Source organism: Thunnus thynnus, chromosome 23 (assembly GCF_963924715.1).
Source record: "Thunnus thynnus chromosome 23, fThuThy2.1, whole genome shotgun sequence".
Classification (NCBI taxonomy): domain Eukaryota; kingdom Metazoa; phylum Chordata; class Actinopteri; order Scombriformes; family Scombridae; genus Thunnus; species Thunnus thynnus.
In genome coordinates this window covers 6,764,076-6,779,899 of record NC_089539.1, presented here as the reverse complement: position 1 = coordinate 6,779,899, position 15,824 = coordinate 6,764,076, and the positions used below count along the sequence as shown (strand labels likewise).

The window sequence follows — 15,824 nt, the reverse complement described above, 5'->3', positions numbered from 1 at the left end:
GTATGTACTGTCACTCTGCACCAATAAAAAAAGAAAAAAAAAAAAAGAAAGAAAACCAGCATAACTCAGAAAACAAACTATATAACTGTAGTTTATGATAGATAAATTACATTTGGATGGATAAATTACTGTTGACTGTTTAACAAGTTTTAATGCAGTTGTAATTCTCATCATTCAGCTTCTGGTGCAGTCTTTATAAAGAGGCGACAACATTTAGTTCTCTGGCCTGCTACTTATTTCTTGTTTGATGTGTAGCAAAATGCATATTATGTATGTATGTATATATGAATATTTTATCCACAACAATCTTGTGCAAAGATAAGACTGACTTTAAAAAAAAACAAAAGACAAATACACAATAAACACAGCATAACTTCCGGCTAGATCAGGATCACTGTCGCCACCAGGTCACCACTCACTGCTCCCTCCCCTAATCTCCCAGGATGCATCATGCTCCAACTGTGACTGTATCCAGTGTAAAACCTCTCAACTGATCCCTTTCAAGTATGTTCCTAAAGCAACGATGCGAATCCGTCTAGTCATTTAGACATGATGCCTAACCGCCAGAAGATGGAGCCACTTTCCACCCAATAACTCAAGCACAACCTCACCTCCCAACCCCCCCTGACTTTAGAGACATAAACCTCAGGCGAGGAAGCCACAGTGAGCAGGGAAGTGTAAGGACGTTACACGCGGTTAGCCTCCCACTGGGATCTTTTGTCTGGGTGCTTGGAGGCAGCTTGGGCATACTGGCCCCATTTGCGCCATATGCCAGGAGAGGACTGGCTGTCACATCAGATGAGGACCTCTGTGTGATGGCATAACTGACCGTGTTGCTTTTAAGTGCACATTCACAGTCACTGCACACCACTCATCACTTTTAAAATGCAGTATAAATGGTTGGCTGCAAAGATGTTGAGGTGAGGACTGAAGTTCAGTGTGTTTTATGTTTATAGATTTTAAACCTACATTTCTGATGTATACCTTTATGAAATTCATTCATAATGTAATTCAAGAACTGACAAATTAATTTACATACTGTATATCATCTTTTAAGAATAAAAGCATAAATTAATACTTCTGGAAATATACCTGATATTCATCTGGTGACTGCCTATTATGATGATTTGTTGGGGGTGAATGGTTAGGGTACTTTGAATTAAGCTGAAACATGAAAGTTCATGTATGAAATATGTGTTGTTGTTGTTGTTTAATTGCTAATGGCAGGTGCAAAATTTTACCCTACGTTTCCACTGCAATATCAGGTCTGACATATAATATCTTAATTTTACTGTACCTATATTTTGGTGGAAACTGTTGTTTTTCTGCAGGCAAAATGGTCCATCTATCACATAGGAATCTGAAAATCTATCCAAGAAAAAATCCCTAGATTCTGTTAAAAAAAAAAAAAGAAAAAAAGATAAGCTAATTACCTGGGACTACCAAATTGATACACATCAGGCCGTGGACCTGTGTTTGATAAGATATAGTCTCAGAGATCCCCATCTGATAAGATTTAATTATTCCATAACTGTCTATACTGTAGATTGGCAGATTAACAGTGAAGATTGTGAAACAAATCAACCAGTAGTCATTCTTTCACATTCTCTCATTGGGCTAACTTATAGTCAATCAAATAATAGTGAAATTAAAATATTCCCCATTTTTCTGGGCACCCCCTGGAGCCCCTTCAAGGACCCCTGGGGATTCCAGGACCCCAGGTTGAGAACCACTGTCCTAAAGAGATACACAAATACACGTAAGACGAAAAACTGCAGAACAGCACTGATTTACTTTCCCAAATGCACCTTATACCTACCATAAAGAATGCATTTATGCATCAGAATAATCAGGCCATTTTCTATCAAAGCATTCATAATACAACAGTATTTTTGCTTGATTATGTGAACAATTACTAAACAGTAAGTCCATCAATTCATTTCTTGCAACTAAAATGCAACCAAAGTGCATCTTCTTGTCATTTAGAGTGGAATAAAGAGCAAGTTTGTCAATAGGGAACTGGCCACAATATTACAGTTGTAAATAAGAAGCTATTAGTGACTTTAACAAAATTATGACTAAGCAGACAAGCAAGTGAAACAAAAACATTTCACGCATCTTGACAATACAATTATACACTTATAACATTTATTACTTGTCAGTCTAAACGTTGAGCTCTCTGATTCACAAATACAGTGCTGATCATTATCTAGCGTTAGCCAACAATACACTGCATATACAGTGGTGGTAGCTACACCCGCAAAGTCGGCAAATAGACGCAGTGTAGAGACCAACGACGCTAATTCATCAATTCAGTTTATTGATTAGCTACAAGTCGCATCATTATTACTATCATGAACCATTTAGTGTTAAAAGGAAACCAAATAAAGTAGCTATTCAGCTTGTATGCAAGGCGAATACGGCGGCTAACTAGCCTGTTAGCAACAACGAATCTAAATGGACGCAGTTTTCTTGCGGCGAAAACAGCTCAGGGTTAGCTGTAACATAATGAAGTTGATAAACCGTATTATCTTATTATCCCAGTTTGCATGGTTGGGGTTTCTGGTAAGCTGCTAGCATTTGAAGGTAACATTGTTAGCAATATTGGCAGTTTTTAAGAGGGGACTGGAATCGGACGCGCCGATGCTAACGCTTTAAACAAGAATTTATTTGATGGAAAGTGGTTGATATTGATATGGTCACAGCACGAACAGTAGATAAACTTTCTGTTAACGTGAGATGTCAGCAGCTAATAGGATTAACACAAACTGCTCAGAACAGCTTGGTGGTAATGTTGCTAAGTTAGCTACCGTTTGCTAAGCTATCGATGCTATATAACGACCGGCCCAGTTAGCCCAGAATTCGGTCGACGGGCGGGGAGTCCAAACGGCCGTGAGGTTAAACTCCGGTGTGCCGCAGTTTGTTTGCACAAAAAAGAGGTCTAAATAGAAAACCACACGCAACGACAAACACTTTTCCGCTGTCTAGTGTCAATTCCTCAAAATGGGGTCTGTAAACGTACGTCTCCGCCATTTTGTGACAGGTTTTTCATTGAGCAAAGGGGGTACGTGTAATGGTTGAATGTAACCCCATCAACAAGATATCCGCCTTGCTAGTCGCAGGGAAAAGGGATCAGGAGTAATTTTCAACCATCCCATGAGATAAAAAAGTCGTTTGTGAAGTGGTCAGCAAGGGATAGGAGCAGCTTAACACAACGCTTGCACATATTTAGCAGCAAATTGCTCCAAGAAAATATTCACAAAATACTGAAGTGACCATATGTGAGTAATCAAAACTTTAACATCTAAGACAATAAACTGATACTTTAACAGGTAGTGAAGAAGTGCGTAATAATGATAATGCATTTGAATTTAAAGCATAATACGTCTATGTATTTTTAGAAAATCTTCCAAAATTAACAACATTGCAAAACAAGTGACACTATATGTCAGACTAAGCCAAATCAAGTTCGGCATAGAGCTGAACATGAAAATCAATCAATATGTGTCATGCTTTTAATTAAGAGTCTCCGCCACAGATGCACTGCGACACTGTTCAATATGAAATGAGACACAAAGATTGATGCATTTCGGAAGAATATTTGTGAATAAATGAATAATTTAGCCTTCAGATGTCAATCATGAAAAAGCACATGGCAACCAGTAAACAACAATCACTCTTGTATTCATAGAAGTAGTGATCTGTTTTTATTCTTAAATGTTGAGAGGAATTATTTCTGTTGGACATCAGAAGTTTGCTCCTATACCATATCTTATTATAGAATAATCATCTTTATTGGCCAAATGTGTTTACACATACAAGGAATTTGTTTTAGTGGCTCTCATTGTACTTACACAGAATAACAACACAACAAATCTTCATAAATATACATAAGGAATGACTATATACAGGTGAAACAGTTTCTGTGAATTGTAAACAGGATACGAATAGTGCAAAGAAGTTAGAAGTGTTGAGATAAATATTAAATGTCAACAAGCTATATGACTTTCCGCAGTCTTAAGTAACTCCATATTTGAATGAATTTATTTTATTTGAAATGATTATTTATTATAATACTTCAAAAAGTATTTAATCATGGCCTTGTTAAAGGTGACAGTAGTTTTTGTTTTCTAAGTGGGAAACCCTGTCTTCACTTAACTAATAACAGTGAAGTAAGATACTAATTTTGAAGCCAGTTATACACATACTTAGGCTTTATTTCAGAATAATAAAATAGTATTTTACCAATAAAATGTAGAGTTGCCCTCCATTACGCGCCAAGTTGGGATAACAAGGGACCTATGTTAATTAGTGTTATCCCCTCCCCCCACGGGACATTTCCAAGTACCTCCTGACCCGTTTTCCAAACAGTGAGACGAGTTGTCAGACGGTCCCTAAAAAAGAAAACAGTCTCTATTGTTCCAGCGGCCGCTCAGCTCTGGCCGGCGCAGTGCCGCATTTGGCCGCAGAGGGCGCTGCACGCATGGCAGGCCGGGCGCCGCGGCCTTCTCATCTTTTTGTCTGAGAACTGGATCCCTCTGCCGCTCTACAGTGTGTGCGATAGCCTCGGAGCTGCGTCCGTAACACACTGTCAAACCACTCCAAACGAATACAACCGCGACCAAAAGCATTAATTCAACACGTTCTGCCATGGCGTTTTTAATCTGCCGGTAAATCGGTCGTATTTCTGACTGTTCGCTGGAACTTAGTCCGGGGTTGAATCGGGCTTGCTTTCTGTGTGCATCAGTCTTTATTAGCGAGCTGCCGCTCTTCTTGCTACCAGCTATTTCTTTAACTTTTTAAACACTCAGCTTCGCGAATGACTGAGCGCCGGCGGAGTATGGGATCCTTGGTGTCTTAAGAAGCGACTGAAGTGGGGTTTAACCGTTTTTGCATGCAAAAACAATGGCAAATTCGACGGGGAAAAATCTACCAGATCAGCGAAGGAAAGGACAGGCTTTCCTGGACGAGCTGCGGCAATTTCACCAAAGCAGAGGGTGAGATTGGGGCGTCTTTATCCCCGAGAAATACAACTTTAAATCTGCATTGCATGTGACTGTGAGTTTCCCACAACTGTTATTTAAACATATGTCCATTTATTTCCCGTGTTATTCCCTCAGATCGCCGTTTAAGAAGATTCCTATCGTGGGTGGGAAAGAGCTGGATCTGAATGCTCTCTATATCAGAGTCGTCTCTTTGGGTGGATTTGCTAAGGTGAGTGGGAACTAAAAGTGGATTTTTCTCCACACTCTGCTGTCTGTCGGTGGACCACTCTACAACTCCGTGTGGGCACCCCGGGACAAGTGTAACCCTCCAGAAAAAAAAAACACAACGTTAGTGTGTCGGTGTTGGCCTTGTGCTAGTTTGCCGTGTATCTCTATGCAATGTGGTGGCTTGTGTTGTTGTGTGGTTTTGAATTGAGAGTCCAACCGCTCGGAGTCAGAGTGCAGTTGGAGCGACTCAAAATTAGCGGGCACGTTTAACATCGATTATCGGCACGGAGCCCGGCCTCGCAAAACACCGCGGAGGACATAGCGTCTCGCCCGGGCTTTTACCGGCAGTTTCCACCCGGGGAAAGCTTGATTTTTTTCTCTTTCTCGCCATAGCCATCTTTCTTCGGCTTCATGGCTGATCACAAAATGTAGGCCTCACAGGCCCATGTAGTGAATACAGTAAACGGTACAAAACCTACTCTAAAAATCACACGGCTCGCCGCAAGCTAAAAGCATTTGTTTTTGGATGGTTGTTGGGAGTTTGGCCTCGTTTGGTTTTAACGCCAAAAATGGAAAAAAGTCAAGTTAGCTTGTTAGCTATACTGCTAACTAGCCTCAACAGTAACGATAGTATCCTAAAGGGAGTCAGGCAGTTGTACTCACTGATGTGTCAAATGTAAATATGTTTCGGATAATAAACACATTGTTAGCTAATTAAACGCTATTGTACCAAGTGCTCTGCCGGATAACTTCATGTTGTTCAGCATTTTTACATGTTTTCAGCAGTTTGAGAAAGTTATTGATTAGGGATTCTGATATTGCCTCATTGTGGGAACCTGTAGCAGACCAGATGGTTGCAGTGTAACCGCTCTTTTTTTATTGCTGTTGCCGGTATTTTATCTCCTAACGCACTCATTTCTCCCTCTCAGGTTTCTGACAAAAACCAATGGATTGAACTTGGAGACGAGTTTAACTTTCCAAGGAGTTGTTCCAACGCTGCATTTGCTTTAAAACAGTACTACCTTCGGTAAGTAACCTCGCATGGCCATGCAGCTCTGTTCCTCTCAGGTAGCATGTGGGAAGTGTTTACAAATGTTAAGATGCAGTCAGCAGGATCTAGCCTCTTCGCTCTCCTCTGCTAGGAAGCAGCACTAGTGCAATATTTTGACAGTCAAAGCAAGGTCTGTATTGTGTACATTTGTCATGACAAAGTGGATGTTTACTCACTTTCCTTTTCCATGTAAGAACTTTAAAAATAACTATATATCTTTTTACCAAAAAAAAAAAAAATCTGTGATCACATGTGTCTTCTGTATTTTTTAAAGTCTGGAACATACTTTTGAAGAACATCATCGAGGAGCATTTTGTCTGTAACGGCTATAAATCATAAATTAGTGAGAGTTATCCCTTTCTGTAAATGGTGTAGCCAGAGGGCTTCTTGGTTTTGGTACAGCACTAATGATCGCGCTGATCTTGGTGTTGTAATGTGTATCGCATGCTGCCTCCAAGTCTCAACACAGTCAGCTGCCAGTGATGGGAGTCTGGTGTAAATGCAGCTCTCTCCAACAGCTGGCATTTGTGGTTTTGGTGTTACTTGCTTTCTCTGTACTCCTTTTCTTCCCCTCCCACCTCCCATACAACGATTGTTCCCATCACTAGCACCTGCCTGCAGGGGATTACACCTCTGTAGCAGAGAAACTCGTGTAGCCACTCGCGGATATTTTTTACGGGCAACTGCAGATCACTGGTTGATATCATAAGCAGAGACTAATTATCTGTGCACTTCATCTAAGTTGGCTTTTGATGCATGTTGAATGTGTAGCAGCTAATTTGATCTCTTAACTGTGCACAGCTGATGAGACTTGTAGTTCCTTTTTTATAAGTTCCATCAGTGTTGGTTGCAGGGAGAAACACCTCAGGCACATGTACAGTAGGCATGCAGCGCCACTGTAGGTAATGTTGGTCCTCCTGAGAACCATAATGACCACAAACCACCGTTAACCTGCTACATATTTTGTGTGCATGACAATATTCTCTAAAGCTTTTTCTTTTTCTTTTTTATAAAGCAAGATCATGTAATTGAGTGTAATGGTCGGCTTGGAAGCTCAGACAGCTGGCAAGACAGTGGTTTAGCTGTGTGCGTCCGGTAGAAGCAGCGATAGTAGAAGGATGTTGGGTTTCTGGGATTTGATTTCAAAGTAGAACTTATCCTTCTAGGCTCAGTAAAACACTATCCTACAGGAATCTGTTTTTGTCTTTGTCCAACAGGTTCAGTTTTTTTTTTTTTTTTTTTTTTTTGAGTGCGCCTGAAGTGGCTTTCACAGAAAGTCAGTGATCTGATTTGTTGAGCTTCTAAAAAATGTAGGAGGACACAGGCCAACTAATGTCTATTATCTTATGTCAGACAGCGGTTTATAAATACCAGCAGTCTGATCCGATCCCTCTTCTGCAGATGACAAGATGAAGCAGAGAATCGTAGGGAGCTATTTTGTTAAGCTCACAGCTGTTTTTTAAGAATTAATGATTTTTCCTGAAATCTTTACCTGTGTTTCTAAGAACAGCTAGAACAGCTTGTGTTCACCCTCTAAGTCAATGCAATTATTCCCACAAAAAAAAAATATTTTTGGAAGGTATAGCAAAGAAAAGCCTGACAGCTGAGTCAACCGACACGCTGGATGTCCCACTCGTGTCGCAACAACCGTCGGAGCTACTTTGTAAAGTTTATCTAAGGCAGCGCGGGTGTAGTGGATGTCAGAGGCAGCAGGCAGCTAGACTGGTCTTGCTTCAACTAAGGCTGATAATAGAGAGACTATCCTCTCCTCCCTCACGCTGCCTTTTTGCTGACAGAGTGCGATCACTCCAGGACTACTAGCGGATAGAAATTAGTCTTTTTTTTTTTTTCCTCACTCATAATTTAATCACTGCGGAGGAAATTTTCATTTTGCCCTCATCTGAGTTGGTCAGAGGTCATAGCAAGTTACACGGCAGATATGTTCTCACTGGAACTGGTTCAGATTCAGTGTCTCACTCAAGGACACTTAAGCTGGGTGGATGTTTGCTAATATCAGGTGTTAATCTTGATTATCCAATCCAATGACCATCTGTAACCACTGGCTGCCCGGGCATTTTTAAGCTGTGTTGGCATTTTTTTTTCCTTGTGAATGAAACAACAAAGAACAATAGATGATGATTAGATATCAAGTAATATTGAATGATATTGTACTTTGGCTCAGTTTTAGGCATTTGTGGTTTCAAGCTGTCAACTCTAGTACTTGATGCTTTTTTTTTTTTTTTTTTTTTTTTTAATAAAGTGACTTCTCTTGAAAGAGCTGGCAGGTAGGAGCAGGGATCAAACTTGCGACCTGATTCTGCTACAGGACGGTGTGTGCGTGTCGACCATTCTTTCCTCTTCTCCTGTGTGAAACGAACAGGACGATCGTGATGTGGCTCGGTGCTGGTCAGCACTTCCCACTCAGAGCGGAGTAATAAGCAGCGCTGAAGTTCAGTGCCAGCTCCTGCTGCTGTCTATTTGATATCTGAATGTCACTCGGTAATAAGTGAGAGATGCTTGCCAGAAACATTTTTCCAGCTCGTTTTCAACTTGTTGAAGCGCTGCTCCGACATCAGTCCTACCAACGGTGCTGATTTCATTTCCAACTTCGGGGGGGGGGGGTGGAAGGATCCGCACTCTGGATCAAAGCGTTGGCATCAAATCACACTGACACACTAAGGGCACAGTTGAAGAAACGCAGCACTGTTTAAGTCCAGCTTCATTACCACAAGCAGAAGACATACGTTTCTTTTTAAAAATGAAGAAGTGTTCAGGTGTGAGAGCGAGTGAGTTATTGATCAATAAGACATGCAGTAAGATGTTGCCAATCAGAACTGCTGATATAAAGGGCAAGTGTTTCAATAAAATCTGGAACATGAAATGCCACGGCTAGGAAAATGCTTGAAAGTCTGAAAAGTAGAGGAACATTTTGAAAATGATTTAACAGCCTTTTATTTTGAAGTTTTAAAATATAGCAGCCAGTGTAATGTTAATCTGGATCTGCCTGTTTCCCCACATCTATTTCTGTGAGTCCCGCTCCAGCTAGAGAATCTTTTTACACTTCCATAAGTTGACTACATTCATTCTACACGTTTGTACTCCGCGCTGTGTTTCAATGGGTCTGGTTAGAGTTACAAAAAGGCTGCTTCCACTTTTCATGTGGCTACACTGATTTGGCTTTTTCACGTCTCCATGGTTTTCTCCTCCGTTATTAGTTTCATATGATTTTTGGAAGTGGTTCGTACTAAGCTCTTAACCCTCGTGGGGCAACTGAGTCCTGATTTTTTTTTTTTTTTTTTTTTCAGTAAAACACCATTCAGTTCATCTAGACACACACTGTAATTTGAGAGTCAATGAGAGGTGTTTTGAAATAAGGCCTCTTATGTCGCCACAGTCTTTGACTTATTCTCCAAACTGCAGCGCATTGTATACAGAAGCCAAGTCAGGTGACGGATACCCTGGTTCAACCTTTGTTTGCCCTCTTCGTTGCATCCCCATCGGGAGGAGATCAGGCCCAGGAGGCACTAACATCGGGGAACCACTCTCTTTATCTTCTGCGTTAGCGCAAATCTTCAACTTCTCTATCGTTTTTGTGCCTTTTATCTCAACAGAAATGGTTTTTCTGACTTTTTTTTTTGCATGTTTAGAAATTTAAACACAAGAGAACGTTGCTCTGAGATACTCTCATGTCATTAGGGATGATTAACTGATTTCACTATTAACCACACTTTAAAACACCACAATCTTGCAAATATGGGTTTCTGTTCTCACTTTCAAAGGGACATATTATGGTGTAGTATTTTTTCTATGAACAACAGTTGTACTGCGAGGAAAATTAAACAAAACTAGACAGTTGAAAAAATATATTCATAGGCATAACCGTCAAACTGCAGGCGGAACCAAAACAAGCCTGGTCTACCAGCTTAAAAGGCCGTGCTGCAACAAGTTCAGGTACGCAAAGTTACACATCCTGTCACTTTACTTGTGTTTGAGGAAGGGGGCTACAGTAGTCTAAGGAGATAAGAAGTGTTCTGGTAAAGATCGAGGGACCTGACATTGAAGCGATGTATCCACCAAAAAAAAAAAAAAGTATTTTGGATACATAAAGAACGGACAGAAGACGGATGTCCAATTTGTAAAACTTGCAGAAGAAAGGTCACTGCTGAAGGATCCGACACCTCAAACTTTATGCAACTTGGAGATCACCATCCAGCCATGCATGCTCAAGTGAAGGTAATACACCAAGTCATAGCTAAGTTTAAAAAAAATCACAAATTACTTCAGTGGCAACTTGGAGAGAGTCGGCCTTTCAGTGCAACGTAAACCAACGACTACAAAGTGCAAAAGGAGCATTGCACCATTTATGAATGAATGCTCACCAAAAATACATCTTTCCCTCAAGGGCTTCAGTGCAGCCATTTACATCCTGTTGCTCCACTTCCATCTGTGTTGAGTAAACACTACGTATGGTAGGTACATATGTTCAATGCAAAAGACCGACTTAACATTTGAATTTTGCAGACTTCCAGCGCTATACCATTGGGGCTAATTAATAGCATTTCTGTGATTAATAACACCTGCAGAGGAGACGTTCTCAATTTCTTTCTTTCATTTTTTACTAAAACTGAAAAAAGAATATGAGCATATTATTCTTTCAGCTCTGCTGCCAAGGCCAGTTTTCAGTGTCCTCAGTGATTAGAGAAAAAGAAACCAGCACTTTATGACACCTCTTTCTGCTGAATCAACTACCACACAGTAATCTTTCTTTTTCAGAGTTGAACATGCTGCTTCCTATACAGCAAAATCTATACAGCAAAATCATCATTTCACACTTTCATATTATTTCACTATAACCGTTTTCAGTGCTTTATGTGTAACAGGTGCTCTCAAATATACAGGTTTACTCAATTCAGTCAAGATTTGAATGTTTCACATTTTAATATTAATCCTCCTAAACCGTTTCTAGCTTGTGAGCCCACATTCAGGGCCTAAAACTCCCATGACCCCAGCAATTAGATGTGTTTTTTAGTTGTCATGTGAATTTGAGCATGACATACTCTTTTCCTCATTTTTTTTTTAGCCATGAAAGGAGCTGCAACTGCATTTTAATTAATGCCATTTCAAACATATTAAATTAATTTTCTCATGGAAAAAATGTCAAACGTATCAGTCATAGAAATCTCCTGTGGCCCTGACTGCATATCAAACAATGCCATGAAAGTTTCTGAACCAAAGATGGAGAAACTCTTGAGGCAGCTTTTCTATCATTTAATGACACTGTACAGAGACTAGCGGTGTAACGGTATGTGTAGTCGCCCCAAACCGTTGGGTACAGGATGATGGGTTTGGTATGAGACTATCCTCAGCTGGGTACGCTCCCTGACCCAAACAATTACTGTCAAAATAGTTAAATAATCCACTTAATCTGACATGCGGAACAATAAAATCTAGCGCTGGAGTTCCACCTGGAACATTTTTGCAGTGCACCACTTAGCTATAGAATGCAGGTAGCATGCTCATGGACGTATGTGCGCTGGCTGAGCATAGTTACCCTGGTTACCCATGTTCATGTAGTGTTACTGCTGTCATTATTAGTCTGTTTAGGTTAGGCTAACCCATGGTGGCTAACTTTGAGGCTAACTCCCTTCACTTTAATCAGCAGGTGGCAAGCAGGACACAGGAACTTGACTTGGGTCTTGAGGAGTTGTAGCATTTATTCACCGACAAATAACGTAAACTGTACACACGCTGCACTGTTATGTTCACAGATCTACTGCTAACTTCATACTCTGCTCTGGTCACTAGCCTCACCATCACACACAGTCTCTCTCTCTCTCTCTGTCTCGACCGCACACTAGCTACTCTCCGCCTTCATGGAAGACTAATACTCTCTATTTTGTCCTGAATTTCAGATGTTCGGGGACGTCGTCTGTCCATCTTTTGCGTGGATTACATTAATAAATTACTCATGTTGGCTTTTTACTCTCAAAGCTTTTATTGCACTTACAGTAAAGTGTGCACATACATTAGCTAAATAACATACACATTTTGTTTCTATCAGGAGGGTGGGGGGTCTTGTCTGAAGGGCGGCCCCTCCATGGCAATAGTAGGGGAAACACTGATATGGCGTCTCCCCATCCCCCTCCCCTCTCTGCCGGTCGCCTTCGAGTGAAGCCGATTTGAACAACTATAAACATATTTGATTTCTGATGTAGTTGGATAAGACGTCTTAAGAAGCAGTTCTGATTAATCATAAATCATCATACAACTGTCGGCTGTCAGCAGGTGTCCTGACTCCTTGCAGGAAATAGAAAGGTTGTTTTCCTTCTTCCACTGCAGCACAACTCAACTTTCATTAAAAGTTACAACCAATGAGCCGTTGTTAGATGTTTACATTTTTCAAACTAAAGGACCAAAATGTTTCCTACCATTTTTTTTCCCCCTGTTACCGAAATTGTACCGAACTCTGACCCCAAAACCAAAGTACATACCCAACAGTGAATTTTTTGTACTGTTACACCTGTAATGGAGACATGGACAGAGTTTGGAACAGGCAATCACCAAAAATGTATCAGACATTTAAAATAATTTGGAGGCTGCTGTATGGTTAATGTTTAATGTAATGTCAAAAAGTGAAGCACACCTGAACTGTTAAGTTAAAGACATATTCACATATCGCATTATTATGACATCACTGTTTTTACTGAAAACAGAAAACCAAAGAAAAAACATCGAACTATCTCCCAGCCTTACACCACAGACACACATCACTATCTCGTTCTGCTTGGCGGTTGTTCATTTTCACACCTGTCACGGGATTATTCTGGTTACCATCATCAGTGTTGCTCTTACACTCCTCACTGCGTATGTGGATAGACTCCCCTGCTCATCTGAAACATCTGGATGAAGTGGCCTTTGATCTGGCTTGCATTAGCTGTGGTTTTATTCCCCCCTGCCTCATCTGAGCTGCTGCTGCTCAGACTTTAGAGATGCTCTGATGACAACCGGTTCTGGATAAAGACGAGACTGTGTGGACTAGTATGTCTGTTTCTGCCTCTTTTTTTTATATACAGCATAATGAGAGACTTCTTAACAAAATAAGAACTGTAGCGCAAACTTGCTATCACGTTTAACATCTGAAAGCTCTTAAGACTTTGTGTTTTTAGCCTGTCTGTAATTTGACCTGCCCTCCAGCAGTGTTGGCCACCACTGATAGCCTAATCTCTTTCTCTCAGTCTCTTTGCTAACCAGCAGATGGACAGCTCTGCGTTGTACTTGACAGTGGCGCTTCAATCTGGCTAGAATCTGTTACACCACTTTTTTTAAAAGGCGGGTACGGTTAAAACATTAGCACTTGCATGGATTCTTTGCTGGTAGCTTTTAGTAGACTTTAGATATAGCTATTGGCTGTGGGTCTGGAGTGGAAGTAGTCATTTTACTTGCAAAGTTTTCTGTTCTGTTTCATGTAGTCCAGGCCAAGTGTAAGAAATCAGTATCTCGGTCAGAGAGAATATTCAAGAGAATGTCCCTAACATGTTTGCGTGAGAAGGAGACCTTTATGTATATGGCGAGAAAATCCCCAGTGGGGTTTGTTGTGGTGAGCACTATTTCCAGAGATACACTACTTATAAGTCTCCACCAGTGTCATTTTCTGCACACTGCCTCTAATGCCACTTAATAATAATTTAAAAAACTCATGCATTCATTGAGCCTCACCGCTGACAAGGGAAAAAAAAACCCCATTTATGATTAATGATATGCTCAGAGAAAGAAGACACAACGTCTAAAGTCATTTTAGACAAAAAAAAGTGGAGCTTTTTACAGAATTACAAAATAAAAAATGTACAGTCTAAGGCAATGAACCAGAGTGGTCACCAGCCGTAGCTCCCCACTATAGAAAAGCAACACTACTCTACGGAAAAGGAACCTTTTTTTTTTTTTTAGAAAATATCATTGCCAACACTTGCGGTTATGTCTGGAAAAAAAAAAAAAAAGTACAAACTTTGGTCTCTAAACGAGCACTTTTTCTCCCTGACAACTATCACCTGGAGGAACTTGCACTGGTGTGAAAATTCTTCTACCACAAAAGGCTCCAGTTTGAACCCCAGTAAATGTCACAAACAACCAGATTGACCAGACTGGACATGACTGGAGATGTTTGAAATCCTGAAAGATTGGAGTCATATTAGTATTGCTTAATCTTCTGTGCTGACCTTTCCAAGCGATGCACTTGTGCAGGAATACCATCAGAGCACAATGTTACTACTGTATCTGAGGTTTTCATTATTTGAAGCCTGTCAAGGATATGAGTCTTATGAGTGCTGTCAACTTACTTGCCTCATACTACACTCTGTGGTCTGCACTTGAAGTTTTACAGTATTTTCTCAATTTGCTCAATAAACCATCTTGTCATTATTGACAAAGCAAATCCCCCCCCCACCCTTCCACCACATCAGCCCGTGTCGGACGGCGGGCTCCATTAACTCCCAGCAAACATTTCTCTCCAGAAATCGGTAGTGGGTGTGTGTTTGTATGTCTGAATCCACATCCAGCAGGGGGCATTCGACTCCCACACACCACCACCACCACCACCACTGCCACCACACTGAGGGCATTTGGGCAGCGAGGCAGCTGAGAGTAATTGAAGCCAGGAGTATCTGCACTCGTGTGATCCAGATGACCGTAAATAACACACAACCCCTAATGACAGTGGCTGTTTGCAACCGCACATCTCTCTTCATCGCTTCTTAAGCCTTGTCGGTCCCCCCCCCCACCCTTTGCACTTGTTTTTTTTGGTTTTTTTTTTGGAGGGAAAAACGTACAGGTGAAACACGCCTCGGCATTAGCAGCGAGAGTAAACACACATTTCCCTAAACGGTTGGAGTAGAAATGATGAAAGCCCGGTGGTTTCTGCTGGTTGGTTGTTGCCTGCTACTCAAGTGGGAGGGGAATGATGTTCCTTTCATCACGCGTGTATGAAAAAAGGGGAAGTGCAGACACAAGCAGCTGCAGTCGACCCCCTCCCCAGCTCCCCCCCCCCCCCCCCCCCACCCTCCCCTGTGCACCCACCCATCTTTAGCCTCTTTCTGCTTGTGCCCAGACAGCGGTTGATGACGCTGCATTCAGGAGCGGGGCCTATCTCTCCCGCTCTCTGTGCTCGCTCTCTCTCTCTCTCTCTCGCTCTCTCTCTCTCTCTACAAATGAAGCCTGAGTGTATTTATAGTCCAGCGTGTCACCCAGCAGCCAGCGGACGGGGGATTACCTTGGCCATGATGAACAAGCGGGGCCTCATTCAGAAACAGGCACTCGCTCGCTCGGTGACTCACGGCCGCACAGGCAGGGTTCACCACACTATCACCGCTGAGGTATTTCGCTGCGTGCGTGTGCGTGTGTGTGTGCGTGTGTGTGTGTGTGTGTTTTGTTTGTCTGGCAGATTTCCCCCGTTTTATTATGAGATGTTTCTCAAATCCAAGAAAGCCTGAGTGGATGCTTGCATGCTCGTGGAGAATATTTTTATCAAGTCGAGTGCAAACTTCACGAGAACGCGAGAACGGAGAAGG

At 41.4% G+C, this 15,824-nt stretch overlaps 1 protein-coding gene across 1 annotated transcript in view; it reads left to right on the top strand.

Moving 5' to 3' along the window:
* Window positions 1-2,878: 2,878 nt before the first annotated feature.
* The window catches only part of arid2 (AT-rich interactive domain 2), a 40,677-nt gene continuing 27,731 nt past the window's right edge, over window positions 2,879-15,824 (top strand). The window contains exons 1-3 of the mRNA XM_067581157.1: window positions 2,879-4,997; window positions 5,121-5,214; window positions 6,143-6,240. Coding sequence (XP_067437258.1) covers window positions 4,906-4,997; window positions 5,121-5,214; window positions 6,143-6,240 — 284 coding nt within the window. The 5' untranslated portion in view covers window positions 2,879-4,905. The remainder of the gene's footprint in view (window positions 4,998-5,120; window positions 5,215-6,142; window positions 6,241-15,824) is intronic.